Source organism: Solenopsis invicta, chromosome 10 (assembly GCF_016802725.1).
Source record: "Solenopsis invicta isolate M01_SB chromosome 10, UNIL_Sinv_3.0, whole genome shotgun sequence".
Taxonomy (NCBI): Eukaryota; Metazoa; Arthropoda; class Insecta; order Hymenoptera; family Formicidae; genus Solenopsis; species Solenopsis invicta.
The window spans coordinates 4,287,535-4,306,339 of record NC_052673.1 but is presented as its reverse complement, the minus strand read 5'-3'; the positions used below and the strand labels follow the sequence as shown (position 1 = coordinate 4,306,339).

Below are 18,805 nucleotides of genomic sequence, written 5' to 3'. Positions count from 1 at the left end.
CCAATCAAAAATTAGAGAACCCTCATTCTTAATAATGGTGATGTCCAAAAAATCTATCTCTCCCCTATTTCCAATGTAAACTGCATTCTGGGGTGAAACGAATTAAACGTGTTTAACGTAAGGTCAATCAGATTTCCCGGAACTGCCATCACCACGTCATCAACATATCTAAAATAAAAGGGTGGATGCACTCCGATTTTTTCTAAGGCCCAGGATTCCAGATGCCGACAATATTTTATGTTTTAAGCTTTTTATTTACAATTTAAAATCATTTGTTTCCATTGTAGAAACAGAATAACTTTTAAAACTAAAAGAATAAAATTTTATTTCAATAAGTTTTTCTTTTACAATTAAGATGTATATTTTGTATAAATGTGATATATCGCATCTTCAACCAGTCTAAAAATAGGAAAACATATTTTTACAATGCACAATTCTAGAAATATATGTACATTTACATGTATCCACACACCATAATAATTTAACTATCATTTTTTATTTATATCAATATTTTATTAATGATATAGAAAATAGAATACGATTTATATATGTAAAAAGATAGATAGATAGATATATATCTTGTATATTTTTTTCATAGTTATACTCATATCTTGTATATTATATCATATATTTTCCTTTACTCATTTGTAATATAAAATTCCATAGACTATTTTTTCAACTGATTCCCACATAGGTATTTTCAGGATGTATATCGCTCAGCTCCTAAAAAAGATATTACAAATAAATAAAAATAGTAATATAAGAAAAAATGCAATTATATAATATTTACATAGTAATTATATAATATTTATTTTTTTGCATAAAATATAATTTAAGAAAGAGTCATTATGTTTCTTTTGTAGTTTTTTCCTTAATCAATTGGCGCAATCAATTTTTCTTTATATTCAGTTTTTAATAATTTGTTTATAACAATTAATTGCAGAATTGATTTTTGCAACGTGCTTTTTATATCAATAATGTTTTTTTCATGCTCCAGTTCTATATCCAATTGTTATTTTTTGGCTATTTTTGTTGATTTGGTCATGGGTTTTAATAGGTTAATGGAAAATATAAGCTAATTGGAGAAATTCTGATATAATGAAGTTTTTACGTATAGACTATGGTTTTTTAAAAAAATATTAAAATTAAAAAAATTCTGAGAATACAAATATTCTTAACCTTCAGCTGACACACTGATTGTGAGTGTCGTACACCCACAGTATTTTACAAAAATGCTTGACATTCTTAAATCATTTGCTCCTTCTCTTTTAAATATTTCAAATACAGTAGAGCCTTCCATATCCAAAGTTCCATTCAAATACTTTAACATCCGAAATTCCAGTATCCGAATACTTAATATCCGAACGTTTTACTGTCCGAATGTTATAATATATTGTGAAATTAATTTTGTTTTCTTCACATAAAAAATTTAATTTTTTTTTAAATATATTGTATAAAATTTTTTTTTGTTCAAAATTTATGTGTATTTGTTTGAATAAATAATTGAATAAAATTTAATATAAAAAATTTAATATAAAAATGTGTTTATTCTATTATTCGAAAATTACCTTATCCGAACAATTTTAGCTCTATTATTTCGGTGAGGCTTCACTGTATATTCAACTTCTCGATTTTCGTACCTATTTAGTTTTTCTTCTTGGCCTGATTTCTATCGATTGAAGAAAAAATTGATCCAATTTTATGCATTAGGTACCGAGATATACTCACAATCAGTTGAAAATGGTCGAATGATGTACACCCATGTGTGGCAAAACATCGAATTCAATATAGTGTTAGCTCAAGGTTAAGGTTTTTTTTTGTTTTTTCCAAATAATATAAAAAACTTAATCTTTAAGAACAAGTTTATAAATTGATTAGTATATAGACATTTCTGAATTAAAAAAAAATCTTTTAAATGTATAGCCTTTTTTAAATAAATTTATAAAATAGCAATGAGTGTTGTGGAAAAGTTTTAAGTAAGTTAATTGCAAACAAAATATAAGTATTTGAATAAATTATATTTACGGAATAAAATGTAAAAAATATTTTGGAAAAAACGTTTTGTTGTATTATTTTCGTAAAAAAGTTTTACTGTACCGTTTTTGTTAAAAATAAAATGTTTATGGCTTAAATAATTCTCTTTAAGTAGAAAAATTTTACTAGAGTTTTACCAGAGTTTTTAGTGAAAAAATGTAACAAATGTGTCGCTTGTTATTACATTTGAAGAATCAGCATAATTTTTTTAACTTTTCCACAATATTGATTAGTATTATAAGAAAATATTTTTAAACAATAAATTATTGTTACTTAAATTGTGTGGCTTACTTATTATTTTTAAATGACAATGCTATTTTTAATTTTAATATTTATAAATAAATCTTGTGTATTAAAAAATGAATGAAAAGTAATGTGATTCCATTGTACTTTGTTAAGATGAAGAAAATACCATTTATAAAATATTTAACATACCTGCAACATGTGATAGTGGTTAATCTTTGTTTTCTCTCGTGTCGCATCTTTCTCAATAGTTTCCCGATTTGGTAATATCGGTAACTCATTCATGTCCAGTGGACCGAAAGTCCAGCCTCCTTCTCCATCGAATTTCAATAATAACTTATGGTATTTAGCGAGCGACGCCACACGATGAGTGATTGTCAATAAAGTGATTCCTTTCTTCTTCGCGGTTTCGTACATTATTCCTTCAGCTTCGAGGCTGACAGCACTTGTACATTCGTCCAAAAGAGCATATTGTGGAGCATGATACAAAAGACGAGTCATTGCAAGCCGTTGTTTCTCGCCACCCGATAAAGTAGAGTCCCAGTCACCGAGAGCATCAAAACCTTCTGGTTCTCGATCCACGATACCTCGCAGATCCACATCATCCAACAATTGTAGCAGTTTTTTATCCAAGCAATTCTCCGATCTGCAATAACATAAATGCAATATATACCTTTTCTATTCATATTTCAATAAAAAATCGGACGTTACCTTCGAAACATATTATAAAATTTATAGAATGTCTGATCATTACTACCACAATGCAATTTACACAAAAAGTCGAATTGCCCGGCTTATCGCCAATGTAAGCGCGTAAAAAAAATAACACCTAGTGGAGATCATTGCCAGGAGCGCACGAATTATTGTTTACAAGCAGCATTGACTATAATTAATATGCATATACAGGGTGTATAACAAGTCCGGGGCCCCTTGATTATTTTAATAATTGTGAGAAAAGATGTAGACTTTCTGATTATTTCTGAGTATTTCTAAAAAAATATTCCAATTTGCACAAAAATTATGAAAAAAATTTTTATCAGTGTAAAAAACACAAATTTGAACCATTTAAGACTTTGTAAACAAAAAGTTGAGTCATTTTGAGGTCATACTTAATGAAATTTTTAAACAGCATTCTAAAAACAACTACATATTGTTGTGCGGGTTCGGTCGAGCTTGAGAGGGAAGATCAATCAATCAGAAAAAGCGCGGCCGGCTTTTGTTCTGTTTGGAGAGCTGTCAAGAGATATTTTGAATAATTCCGCCACGATTTGATTGTACAAAGTTCTATGATTAAAGTTAGAGTTTCTTTTGTAAAAAAGTGTCTTTTCTTTTGTGTTGCGTGAACGAGTGTCTTTGCGCGAATGGACTGTGTGTTCGTCTCGTCGAGTATAACAATAAAAAAAATTTTGCCAATTTGAAAAAGATCGTTTCTCTCTTCATATAAAATGTGCAGGGTTCTTTGCTTCTGTTACATTATATTAAATTTTGCTGTTAATTTTTAACAGTGTATAATTAATTTTTCATAAATTATAAGAAAATTTCAAACATGCTTACACTTAAATAGCAGTCGTATATATTATAATTTATTTATACATAATAATTTACTTATAATCTCGAAGTTTCGACTTTGTTTTTAATGTAATAGACATAAAATGCATATGAACCTAGAATGTGCTGGATAGATGATTTGATCTCGAAGGCAACCCACTGTCATGTATGGTTTCTGTGGGATATAAAATAGGGCAGGTCTGCTATGTTCGGAAGAATTTCTTTCGGCTGGTCTGATGAGGGTTCCATCATAAACGGGCCAAAGTCCAGAAATAATACGGAAAAGAGAGCTCTTACCGCAACCATTGGGTCCAGTAATTAAAAGATGGTCACCCGGTTTTATCTGTGAATTATAAATAAATACATATAAATGTAAAATAAATAATTGTATCAATATATTATATACAGGGTGTCCCAAAAAGGTTGGGACACCTAAATATCTCGGGAAATGTAAGTTTTACAGAAAAATGTTTTAGACAAAAGTTGCATGGTTTTAAGGGGGACATAAGATGGTGTCATTAATTTGACCTTGAATAGTTGCTTGAAGGTCACGTGAAAAGCACCTTCAATTTTTTAAATGGGACTGCCAACTTTTTATTACATATTCTTGTAGCTTATCTCGAGACCTTTTTAATACACTACAAGAAAGTTTATTTTTGTTGAGTACTTTTTGAGTTGTGAGGTTTGAAAGCTACGGTGTACTGTAACTTTTAAGCATCACAACTCGGAAAGTACTTAACAAAAATAAACTTTGTTGTAATGTTTTGGAAAAGTCTCGAAATAAACTACAAGAATATGCAATAAAAAATATAGATTGTTAGAGAAGTACCAATACCCTTTAATTAAGGAACTACCAATACTCTAATATTGTATTTTTTATTGCATATTCTTATAGCTTATTTTGAGACTTTTTCAAAACAATACAAGAAAGTTTATTTTTGTTATGTACATTCCGAGTTGTGACGCTTAAAAGTTACAGTACACCGTAGCTTTCAAGCCTCACAATTTGAAAAGTACTCAACAAAAATAAACTTTTTTGTAAATAGTATTTTGGAAAGGTGATACCAGCTAGATTCTGAAATCAAAAATAAGGTGTTTTATTTAAAAAAGTTAATGTGATTTCGATCTGACCTTGACGATGCCATCCAAGGTCAAACTGATAAGATCAGTAAATAGATCTTTTAAAACACTATAATTTTTGTCTAAAACATTTTTTCCTAAAATGCTTAATTTTCGAGATATTTGACCGTTGCCAAACTTTTGGGACATCCTGTATATACACACACACGCGCGCGCGTGCGCACGCACGACGCACGCACGCACGCACACGCACACACAAATACACACACGCACGTGTGTTTGCAAAATATAAGAATGGATGTGTATCATTACATTTATTTGGATATAATGAAGAAGTAGTAATAAAATATAAATAAAAGATAATAGAAATATTATAAAAATAGAATAAAAATAATGTATAATAGTAGAAGAAAAACGGAATTGTGAGATACGTGTAAAGTAGTGAGATACCATGATATCTAGTATAAATTGTTTAGAATTCTATGAGCAACCGTGAAAATTACTTCGTAACATTCTATTTAAACACTATAACATAATGACTGATTGGGCGGATTCCAGCATGGGACCGATAGCACACCACCACTCACAGCAGCCAATGCCTAAATTTTTTCCGTTGGTTGGGTTAGATAAGTCAAGATGATTGGTTGGTGGGCTATCGCCTCGTTCGCTATCGGATCCCGTCCTGACTGATCACTAGTTTTCACTATAAAAGCTAAATTTCAGTTTTGCTGATAACAGCGATTTTTATAGATAATATTCTCTACGCAATTTTGAAAAATATATTAGATGTTAATTTTTTAACTTCAGTTTAACTTAAAGATCTTGAATGTGGCTTCAACTAATGAAATTGAATTGAATTTTTGTTGTAATATGTGTATGGATTCGACATATAAAGTCATATTAAATAGTGAGAGGGATCATGAGACGATCCATTAGATCGCACAATAAGAACGCTTTTGCGATTTTACAATCTCGTAATGAATGTTACATAATGCTTATTAACAACAAAGAAATTATTTTAAAAAGTTATTTTTTAAGAAAAAATATCAAAAATAATTTTTTTCAAATAAAACATATTTTATAAAATATTTATAAAACCTTGTTTTGTGGTACTTTTGCATGTATAAGATTTACAAAAAATAATTAATTTGTGACTTTTTATAATTAAAGGTGCCTTTTATGACATTAGTTGTTCTATTCCATGACTTTCTAGTATTTCACAAACATATTTTCCCTCTTCAATAAATTGTAAATTATGTCCGTTCTCTATATACCTGATGAACTACTTACTGGGTTACTGGTAGAACTCTATAGCTAACAAACTAGTGTTGAGAAGAATTGTGTCGTATTAACACTTATTAAGTTATTAAGAAAAACGAACATTCCACTACCCCTTTTCTCCCTCTATATAATTGTATTACATATAAAAGTATGTTATTAAATTTCAAATTTGTATATGTAACCTCTTGCAGTGATTATATAATAAACGTAGCAAGTTCTGCTTGAAAATTGAATGTTAGAATGCAATAATTTTGAACGTGTATAAAATATTCATGATAATAAATTACTTACGCGGACTGTTAAGTTGGGTACAATTACTTCGCAATTTGGCGTGACTATCGGCACGTTGATTAGACTTATACTGCCATCCGTACTTTCGCGAACAATTCCTGACAAATGATAAAGTTACTATAACTGCTTCGTAATAAAATAATAAATGAGAAGTATTAAATTACACAGGTCAACACTGAACATGTAACATGGAAGTTATAATTCCTTATATATAATTTCTTATAGATTTTTATTATATATTTCTAGTCACTAAATCCGAATTTAGAAGAAAAATTTTGCTATCACGTTAGGTTTTTCAGAAAATTGAGAAATTGATCAAATGTTCCAAAAAAGGTTTTTGGTCATATTTAAAACAATTTTGCAGATGAACCTGACATGCTACAAACCATCACTAGGAATTGAATTAAAGTGTTACGTCCTGCGAAGTAACGATTCTTTTCCTTCATGAACAGTGGATGTATTAATAAACAGGGCCAAGCAACGATGATTCACTTAATATTATAATCTCACCCCATTTCCAAGAATAGGGTGATACATACAGCAATGATAAGATGTCACAAATTAAGAAACCATTAATTCATCAATTATGGGGGTTTGAGATGACACCGTTGCTCAACGCCGGAAACACCAAAAGTAGTAAAATCAGGGAGCTGGAAGATGCAAGTATGCAGCCCTTTCGGTTTCCAAATACCCGGAGCTCACATAGCAATAAATTGATTAAAATTTTGGCATGTAATGTTTTTCCAGAGTTCATTGTCAAACTGGCCGGTTTCTCGGGATGATTACCGAGGAATATAAAACAATCGTAAAACCGAATATTGGATGTGGGCGTATAATAATTGGTGTACACGGCCCTTCATAGAACAAAAAAAAAATAGACAAAAACGGTATAAATAGGTGAGTTTTAGCGGAACACGCAGTCTTAATGTTCAATTCGATTCACAGTTCCGTGACATCTTATATGTCCAAGTTTTGTGACTTTGAATCCGCGGATTTTAAACTTGTTTGAGCCGTAAATTTTTGATTGGAAAGTGGCATTGTTTGAAACGGGCCTACTTGGAGTCTGCCGATTGTTATGTATCACACGCGGAATGTCCTTGACCGGACCATCCGTCTCCCGCTGAGTACAGCTCAGTTTATAGGTGGTTCCGAGAGTTTTGCATTGTCTGCACCAACACCATCAACACCAACACTACAACCACCAAGTAGTAAGTTCCAAATTACCCGTTTATTTCTTATTTTTGTTCTCGTTTTCTGACCACCTTTTCTCTCTCTTGCGAACGACTTTGGTATAAATATATATACTTTATAAATTCATTACCCTTCCCTTCTCAACTCTTTCTCTCTCTCTCTTTTCCCACAATCTTTCACCTTTCTCTAGATTAAATCAAATTCTGTTCGAGTTAATCCAAAAGAATCTTTTATCTCAATCTCTTCATTTCTCTGAATTTACTTGAACTCTGTTCGATTTAATCCGAAACAATCTTTTACTTCAATCTCTTTAATTCTCTAGATTCAGTCGAGCTTTGTTCGAGTTAATTCGAAAGAATCTTTTATTTCAATTTACTTCTTTTTCGGGATTTAATCAAACTCCGTTCGATTTGATCTGATAGAACCTTTTATGTTTAATTCAATCTTTCGCAAAACCAGAGAGAAACAGAGTCATTTTTTATTTTAATGGATAACCCAAAAGTCCTTACAGTGCACAAAAATAAGTCCCAAGCAGCCGTAAAGCGTCGCCGAAACCATAAGAACAGGAGAATCCGTAAAACGTTACATAAATCTATTGTAGAAAGAATTGAAGCTCTTACCACGGAAGTCGACGCGATTTACTCACTTCCCTCATATTCGCCGGTTGTTCTTGACGAAGAATTTCTATCCTCCCTCGAACCTCGTGCTAATTCACCGGACTCAGTATTTAGTCAAGCTACGTATAGAATCTTTTCTGACTTCCCCATTTCCCTCTCTCTTCCTTTTCTTACATCTCCGGCTCCACGATTTGGAGGAAGAACTTTCTTTAGATCCCCCAGTCCTCGGGTTGTATGATCTCGAGGACGAGGATCCCCTCTCCTTTTTCCGCTCCCAAAATAGAATTTTCAGACGAACTCCCACCACTTCCCCGTTGCTATTTTGCCTCTGGTCCTCTCTAATCCTTAGAATCTATATTGTCAGTGCTCCCATTATCCTCCGCCCCTCTTTCTCCTGGCCCGTTTTTGATCGGACTCGATGAGTTTGATCTTGAAGCAGTTCGTGTCTTTCTTCCTCATTCTCCTCTCGAGATGCACCAATTTCCGTGTACCTTCCCCATACATATCCCAATTATCTAGTCCCGAAATTAATATTCCTAAACCACTTTCGCCCCAACTCCGCCGTTCTAAACGAAATTTTGACATAAACACACGCACATAAATACACTTAAGGACAATTAGAATTGTAACACGAGCAATTAATATTATAAAAAAATACTAGGGTAAATAAAAAATTATCCGCACTTTTGCTAGAACACGTTTTTAAATTTGTCACTCTGCGTTTTGGGCAGGTAGGTTTTAAGTTGGTACTACTGGAGTCCCATAATTAAAGCTGAACCTTGATCGCGTCAAATTGCTTACTGTTATGAGCGTGTAAATATGACTGCTCCGCTAAAAGTTTGCATCAAGGAGGAACAAAGAGCTGTAATACGATTTCTTTGGTCGGAAGACGTGAAAGGTGCTAGAATTCATCGGAGCCTTTTATAACAATATGCCGATTTACCAGTATCAACTTTTGATCTTGCTGAACCTTTTTGTTGGTAGTGGAAGTTGACGGGCGTCCTGCTCCCTCTTCGTGTGTCACACTTATGCGTCCACTTTTAAATTTTTTGATCCATTCATATACTTCTGCGTGATAAAACACTGTCTCCTTAATGTGTTGAAAGCCTCCGATGAATTTCAGCACCTTTCACTTTTTCTGACTAAATTAATCGTATCACAGCTTTCTGTTTCCTTTTTGGTGCAAACTTCTAGTGACGCAGACATATCTACATGCTTATAGCTTAAAACAAACTGACGCGATTAAGGTTCAGCTTTGATTAAGGCAACCCAGTAGTGCCAACTTAAAGCCTACCTGCCCGGAACGCAGTATCACAAACTTAAAAACGTGTTATAGCAAAAGTGCGGATAATTTTTGACTTACCCTTGTAGCATTACCCACTGTAAAACTAATAGTATTAAACACTGTAATTATCATATTAAATGATATAATTATAACAATAGAAGCGTTAGTTTAATCTGTTTTTTTCCTTTTGTTAAACAATATAATTGTAAGAATAGAAACATTTAATTCCTTCTTTTCTTTATGATATAATTATAACAAACGTTAATCTAATCTCTCCTTTCCTTTGTTTAAATGATATTGTGATCACAATGAATCATCATTCGTTTCCATTGAGTAAATAACTAATTTTTGTAACAGAGTTAGTTTTACAATCTCCTCTTTGTACCGTTCAATATCAACCATGATATGTAAGATATAAGTAAAGGAATAAAACTATATAGTTGTAACGTTACGCCCCTCCGCCGCACCGCCACTCCGGTCCAAACGCCGAACACAACGCGTAAGACCGAGCACGTGCACGCGCTCAGCTAAGCTTGCCGCGATCACGCGCTACCGTGCGTGCCGCGCGCCGCGTTCGGCAAGCGTTCCTATTCCGGCCGGCCCAACCGCGCGCGCTGATTGATACGTTCGACCGCGCGGACCGCTATATAAGTCGGTAGCGGGCAGCCGAAATCAGATAGCTCCGAGCCACCGATCTCACACCTACTCCGCTTCTGCGCCGGGTATCCTCGGCGCTCCTTAGCTTGGGTATTCTCAAGCACTTCCTCGGGAACGGGCATACTCGTCGATCCTAACGGCTGGGAATACTCGGCCGATTCCATTCTTCGTCCGCGACGGAAATACTCGTCGTTTCCGCGGCTGGGTATTCTCGGCCAATAGGAACCGTCCGTCCTGCAAGTCCGTTCTCGGGGATTCTCGAGAACGGACCAACACCGTCGTCGGGAATACTCGACGCCTTCCTCTGGCTCAATCCGTAAACCTACTCCCCACGGGGTGACAACACCCCACGGGGTGAGACCACTTAAGTCTCTAACGTCGACAACTCTCGCGTATCGCGGAACCGTCCGCTGCACCACGCGCCGCCGATTCCGCGATCACGACCGTCCGTCGCGCGGGCCAATCAAGGCCCGTTTAACTGCACGTCAAGTTAGCCGCTTTACGGCGACTCCGATTATTACCTCCGAGCGCAGCGCATAATTCCAGTCCGTCCGTTTCTTTAGTTATCCGAATCCGTTCTTTTGTATTAAGTTACGCCGCGAATTATATTATGTCCATTCTTTTATTTTGCGCGGAACCGATTATTATTTAACCGAGCAACTCCGATTGCTACCTCCGAGCGCATAGCGCATAATACCAGTCTGTCCGTTTTATTAGTTATCCAAATCCGTTCTTTTGTTTAAACATTAAGTTACGCCGCAAATTATATTTTGTCCGTTCTTTTATTTTTGCGCGAGTCCGATTACTTTTTAACCGAGCATTCCGGTGCCTTGGTATCACTTGTGTATTTCAATTACATCTGATAAATATATTGTTACGTTTATATTATTATATTCAACACGGAGTTCTCATTACTACCGAAAAACCCTGGCATCCGAGCACATCCGAGCAACCGATCCTGAACGCAGTCCCGTAATCGCTCAGAAAAGTACCAGCGTTACATAGTAAAGTATAATAATAAACAACTTTTATTTATATGGAAGAAATTCTAATATATTTTCATGCTACAGTCAAAATAAATTATAAATATCTTGTATAAATTAATGCGTGTCCATAATGTAATATAAAAGGTGATTACAACTGTTAAAGAAAATACAGAATAGAATTTATTTACAATTTATGTTTTTTTTTGCTGGAAATAACTTTTTTTATTTCATTTTTTTTCTTTTTATCATTTTGAACATATTGTTTTTTATTTATTTTTCTAACTCGTATATGGTATAGTACGAGTTCGTACTAAACATTGTAATACTTTATCGGGAAGGCATTGATAGTATTCTGTTTTTTTTTAATAAGTGTAATCACCTTTGGTATTACATAATTCTTTTGAGAAAAGTATCAGAAAACTTTGTAAATCATTTTTTAAGAATTTTACTAATATGAATTATTTCATCATAGGAATACATTAGGTACCCGTTAAAGACATATTGATATGTATTAGGTACCAGAGAAAAGAACACAACGCACATGTAGTAGGGTGCAACAAAGATGCAATCAAAACAGTTGTAGCAACCTGATATCACTAAACATTTAGTTTTTTGAAGTTGGCAGGCCTGTAGTTTGAACGGTACTACGATGCGAGAAAGGGGCGTAATTTCCGAGTTTTGCATGCACTATAATATTGTTCGTTTTGTCTGTCCTAGGTCTATTCAGAGCAGACCGAAGCAGACTTGTGTATCTTTGGATTAAGATAGAAAAATTCCCGAAGTGGATCGTAGAACAGGAAGTGAACTACTAATATTGCTCTGAATAACTCTGAAATGAATTCGGGTGTACTTTGACGGCTGTAAAAAGAACATGATAGTATAACCTAATATGGCCAAATATAATTTTCCTGGTAAAAATTTTTCCCAGACTTTTTCATATAATTTTTTAGAATATTTGTATAATTTCATAACTACCTCAAATTTTTTATACAAATTAGAACACTTTTCAGAAATACTAGAAAGTTTATATCTTTTCTCAGAATTTTTCACATATACTAGATAATTGTAAAATATTCTAAGATTTTTCTAAAGACTTTTTGTTCTAATAATTTTTTACGAAATATTATAAAATCTTTTTAAGTTTTAAGTTAAAAGGGAGTTAAAAAGTATTTTTTTGAAATTATAGGATAAGAAATTTCAAAATTTACATGTATAAAAAATTCTGAGAGACAATGTAAATTTTCTAAATATTTCTGAAAAATATTCCAATTTGTATAAAAATTATGAGAAAAATTTTCATTTGCAGGGCTGTGTATGTTTTATCAAGTCAATCTCTTTTCCCTCGTCATATCCACTTATTTTGTTTTGCATTTTCGTGTTACGTTTTCCAAAACGTGCGTTGTCTATTGTGTAACCCGAATGGAAACCGACTTAACCCTTAAACACACCGATCGTGTAAAATACGGAAACACATTTTCGGGTCTGGGAGATTTTTTCAACTTTGAGAAGCTAGAACTTTAATTACAATCAATATTTTTCTACGATTTCTTTTTAACAAAAGTTCAAAATCTCAGGAGTGTGACTGCACAATCGGCGTTGCCGAAAAATAATTTATTGTGATAAAAGAAAAACCATTGAGCAAAAATGAGAAATTGGTTAAAAATCCACTTTTCCTTCAAAAAATCATATTTTTGCAACAACAAACGTTTAAGGATTTTCAAATACGGCGTTTTAAAGCTGAAAAGTCACACTTTCAAAATAAAATTTGACAAAATCATTCCTTTTAAAAAGTATAATTATGTAACACGCAGAATACAAGGTATTTTTGGGCATCTAAAAATTTTCTTTCAAAAAAAATTATTTCTTTGCAACAAAAAACTTTAAAGAACTTTACAATACGGCGTTTTAAAGCTAAAGATTCATACTTTCAAAAAAAAATTATATTATTTCTATTAAAAAATATACTTATGTAACAAGGCGAATATGAGGTATTTTTGATTAAATTGTGTCTAAAATTGAAAATTGATGTGTTTTATGATATATTTCGGAAAAACTCCTTTTTCTACAGCATTTTATAGTATTCCAACTTTAGACAGAGTATATGCGAATAACATCCGCGAACTGACCTGTTCGAACGTATTTTGTCCAGCTTTTTTATGTAAAATATTCACAAAAAAGTTTCACTTACACACTATAATGGTCGCATTGACCCTAACAAAACTTTGCTGCCGTGCCGTTTGAATTCTAGTTGACTAAAAAAGTTGATCAACCATATCAATCGAAAGAGGAGATTTCAAACTTTTTTTACGTCTTGGTCCGAACCTCCTATCTTATTCCGTCTTCACATAGCAAGCGTTCAAAACTTCATATGGGGTCTCTCAGACCCACTTACGTGTTTAAGGGTTAAACCATCGTTTCGCAAGGGAGCATTACAGGGAAACTCTGAGTGGACCTGAATGGTTTTCAACTACTCTAACGGTAGGTAATAAAACAGAACCAAGTTTTTATCCCGATTGCCCTCTATACAATTTCTGTCTAAAAGAACATTATCAAAATCGCTGGGTTTATTCGGAGCGACTCCGAGCAGCTCCCGAAAGACAAAACAAACAATATTCATGTCTACTTTCATCATAATGGGCCATTGATCTATATATCCCGAATTGTCGACGGCCACCGTTGCGCCACTTGGTCTAATGGGCGCCATTTGGGCACCACCTCAGACCGTTACGTCTTTCCCTCCCTTGCCTACATCCTATTTATCTTTTCTCGGGGTTGGACGTAACAAAAGCTTGAATCTTGTACTTTGAAATGTTTATAATGAAAATAATGTTGCACCAGCTTTTCTTGAGCGGTTGAGATTTTTATTGCGATCGAGTAAGCTCATCGTCACTTCTCATTGTATGCTGCCCGGGGAATGTTAAAATTGTGCATTCAAACAATCATTTATTTCTTTGATATTAACTTTTCTTTATGTTTGATCTTTGAATTGTTGGCCTGTCGGCGGAGCGCAGCACAATTGCTGCACAACGTTGCCGCAATGAAAATATTAGACAATTATACTTTCTGTTACAAAATGTAACATTTAGAAAAAAGTTATAATCAAAATAACGTAAAAATAAAATGTAAACAATAACATATAGATATTGCTGCGCCCATCATTTCTGACAGCCTAGTATTACGGCTGATATCGGTTGATGAAAAGAGCGATATTGGAAGATAGCGCCTTGACATCGGCAAACGAATTTGATGTTTGTTGTTGTTGTTGTTGTTGCTTTTGAGCTGTTAACGCGTGTGTTACGATTACTTTCCATTTTGTATTATTCTACGATTAAACCGCAGTTTTCATAAAAGAATCTTATAACAATACGCCCCTCCACCGTCTGCGCGCCTACGTGTTACTCTGTCCACCCGAACATCGAACGCCGCCAGAAGCCATGTGCACGGACACCATAACCTTTCGGCGCGATCACGTGGCAGCATGCGCATTGTCTGTGGCGTTCTACAACGCCACTCCGGCCTGGCCGACCAAATGCGCGGATTGGTGCATCCAACCGCGCGTTCAGATATATAAACCGGCAGTGGAAACGCAGAGACAGATCTCTCCGGTTTTCCGACTCATGGTGGAAGTAAGAATGGTGTGTGCGGAACTAGAAAACCACGCCCCTTTTGCGCGTCGAGTGTCGTGAAAACCTTGTGTTGCCAACTGCAAAAAAACTAAATGTTTAGTAATATCAGATTGCTACAACTGTTTTGATTGTTTCTTTATCACACCCTAATACATATGCGTTGTGTCCTTTCCTCTAGTACTTAATACATATCAATGTTTTTAACGGACACCTAATGTATCCCTGTAATGAAATAATTCATATTAGTAACATTTTTGAAAAATGTTTTACACAGTTTTATAGTGACTACTTTTCTCAAAAGAATTATGTAATACAAAAGGTGATTATACTTGTTAAAGAAAATACCGAATACTATCAATGCATTCCCGATGAAGTATTACAATGTTTGGTACGAACTTGTATAGTCGTGAGCTAAAAGATAGCAACACATTTTTTTTATGGTAGATGATTTGATGCTTAATTGGTTGGATCCACAGGTAAGAACCAATGACGTTCGCTGTTTAATGAGCAAGTCTACATTTCAAAAACAATCGAAGAAAATGTGTTGCAACCTTTTAGCTCACTATACTATATACGAGTTATATAGATATATAGAGGATTAAATAAAAAAACAATACGTTCAAAATGATGAAAGGAAAAAAAGGGAAAAAAAATGAAGAAAGTTATTTCTAGTTCTACAAAAAAAGTAACATAAATAAATTCTATTCTGTATTTCTTTTAACAGGTGTAATCGTCTTTTATATTACATTATGGACAGACATTAATTTATGTAAAATATTTATAATTTATTTTGACTGTTGAATAAAAATACATTAGAATTTCTTTTATATAAATAAAAGTCGTTTATTAGTATTCTTTATCCCATGGAGACATGATAAGTCGAATCGACGTCAATTTGACGTCGATGTTTTCCAAGTCGAGACATAGCAATCAGATCGACATCAATTTGACGTAGATCATCGACGTCAATCAGTTTGACATCAATTTGACGTCGTTCATCGACATCAATCAGACATCAATAGCATTTACAATATTTGATAGGTTTAGTTAAATAATACCTATAAAATATTTTAGGTTTAATAACACTTAAAAATTGAATAAAAAATAAATTAATTAAAAATTGCATTAAAAAATATTAAATTAAGTTAAAAGTAAATTTTTAAAAGTATTATTTGTCTTATTTTAAATAAAAATGTAATTTTTTAAAATTAGATTTTTAAAATTATTCTAAATAACCAAACAATAAGAAAACATATATGAACATATTTTATATATAATTATATATGTTTTTTACATAAAAATATTTTACAGGTAATTGAAATTTAAAATTTAATTATGTATAAAACAGAAAATTAAATTATTATTATTAGTAGTAGTAAGGTACTTTATTCCTTGCCGAGTACACTGCGGACTTCCGCTCTGCTTACATAGTTTCAACATTTTATTCCTTGCATCCTTTACAACGCACGAGAGAGAGAGAGAGAGAGAGAGAGAGAGAAATCACTCATCCAATCATACCTCCACACTCTTTTTCTGGACCTCTGTTTTCGCCGCACTTTCCTGTCTTCCTTCCACACTCTCATTCATACCCAGCCACCCTCCTCCCTCCCTCATCTCCTCCAGTTTCTTCATCCAAACCTCTCCCTCCCCCCTCTCACCTAAAACCTCTCCTACCATCTCCTGACATCCCTTTTCCGTCCTGCAATCCGTGCATTCCTCCCATATGTGTTCCCACGTTTCCTCTCTCCATTCACATATCCTACACTTTCTTTTCTCTTTCTCTTCCCAGTATCTACCTCCTCTCATACCGTCTCCTAACCTAAACCTCGCAATCCTTTTCCATCTTTCCTCCTTCCAATCTCTCTTTAAGTATTCCGGCACTCCCTTCCCCTTCACTTTGTTATACAATCTGTTGAAGCTCGGGTTCCTAATTCTTTCCCACCTTTCCTCTTTCTGCCGCCTCCTCTCTCTTGCTACCACCTCTTCCCCCCTTAACCCACCCTCTTCTCTCAACTTTTCTATCTCCTTGATATTCCAGCTCTTTTCTTCATAGAAACCTCTTCTTTCTTCCTCCCATTTTCCTATCACCTTTCCCTCCTTCGCTCTACCTCTTATCTCCCCCAACACAACCTTGCCAACTATCCCCCTCCTTCTTCTCCAAGTTTCTTTTCATAACTCCATACCCTCATTTCTGCCCTTTCCCTTAAGTTTCCCTCTACAGCTCCTTCCTTACCATGTACCCCGGTGTGTACCTTCTCACTTCTATTACTTATTTCAAATACCTGTCCTGTATCCTCTCTACCCCTTCCCTTTCTTTCCACTTCCAAATTTCTGCACCATAGCTAACCACCGTCCACACCAACCTATCAAATAACCACATCCTTCTAGCCCAGTCTTTTCCGAATTTTCTCGGTCCTATTCCCCATACCTCTTTCATCACAACAGTTCTTTTTTTGACTCTCTCCTCTATATGCTCTTTCTGTCCCCCATTTGCCATTATCATGTACCCCAGATATTTATACCTTTTCACTTCCTCTATTTTATTTCCTTTCCATTTCCATATTATCTTTTCCTGTCTCCCACCCCCTCTTCAACACCTCATCACTGTTGTTTTCTCCACATTTACCTCTAATCTTTTCTGTTCTACATATCTGTCTAATGTTTTTATTAACCCTTCCATCCCTGCTTCATCCTCTGCCACCACTACCACATCATCCGCATACGCCAGAGAATAGATTTTTCTTCCCTTCCCTTCACTCCCCCACCCATCCCCCTTTTTCAAATTTCTCATCCAAATCCGCTAGCAGTAGTGTGAACATGCATGAGCTCAACGGACATCCCTGTCTCACTCCTCTACCTGTCCAAAAATTTTCCCCCTTCCTTTCCCCCATCCTTACTCTATTTATTGTCTCCTCCAAAACTTTCTCACACCTCACCACCAGAGTCTCTCTCACTCCCTTCCTCCTCATTGTCTGTACCAGTATCTCTCTATCCACCGAGTCAAACGCTGCTTTCATATCCACGAACATAACTACTATTTTGCCTTTCGTTTCTGCTATTTTATTATTTATTAGATAATTTAACACGTATATGTGGTTTATCGTTCCTACCCTTCTCCTAAACCCTGTTTGACTCAATGGTAATATGCCTTTATTTTCCACTTTTTCCTTCAATCTTTTCGCCAAAACCGCCGCGTACACTTTATACGCCATTTGCGTAAGCATAACCCCCCTATAGTCTTCTACCTTTTCCCTCTCCCACTTTTTCACTACCAGTAGCACTATCCCTTCTCTCCATTTTTCCGGTTATCCCTCTCCCTTCCACACTCTATTGCAGTGCTGTCAGCTACTTGCAACTTTCGGCCGGATTTTTCGACGCACGCCTATTGCTCCTCTTTCGCCACTCGCGCCTTAGCAACGGCGCCGCCGAACGGCGTAACTAAGGAGCGCGACACATCGTCTCAGGACCGTGCGTAATACAAAAGTTATAAGATCATGAGTCAGAAAACATTCTAATTTTTTAATGTCTTATAATTCTACAAAAGTTATTGAAATTTTTTTTTTTTTGATATTTTAATAATTACATTTAAGTAATATTTTATTATTACATAATTAAATAATTATTACTATACTATTATTACGTATATTATAACGTATAAGTACTGTAAAATTTGTGCAATTTATTTATTATTTAAAATTCAAAGTTTATAAAGTACCTTTTCAATTATGTTGGTTTATTTAAAATCATTATATGTATATAAAATTATAATTATATAATTATATACGTAATAATAGTATAGTAATACAGTTATATAATTAAAATTTTATATACATATATTGATTTTAAATAAACCAACATAATTGAAAAGATACTTTAAAAATTTTGAATTTTAAATAATAAATAAATTGCACAAATTTTTTATTTCATAGTACACATACGTTATAATATACGTAATAATAGTATAGT

General features: G+C 34.1%; 1 protein-coding gene across 1 annotated transcript in view; it reads right to left on the bottom strand.

Annotated features, from left to right (window-relative positions):
- Positions 1-308: 308 nt before the first annotated feature.
- The window catches only part of LOC105198748 (ATP-binding cassette sub-family D member), a 105,269-nt gene continuing 86,772 nt past the window's right edge, over positions 309-18,805 (bottom strand). The window contains exons 6-9 of the mRNA XM_039454681.1: positions 6,478-6,575; positions 3,942-4,168; positions 2,470-2,923; positions 309-723 (exon numbers count right to left, since the gene is read on the bottom strand). Of these exons, the coding sequence (XP_039310615.1) occupies positions 676-723; positions 2,470-2,923; positions 3,942-4,168; positions 6,478-6,575 (827 nt within the window). The 3' untranslated portion in view covers positions 309-675. The remainder of the gene's footprint in view (positions 724-2,469; positions 2,924-3,941; positions 4,169-6,477; positions 6,576-18,805) is intronic.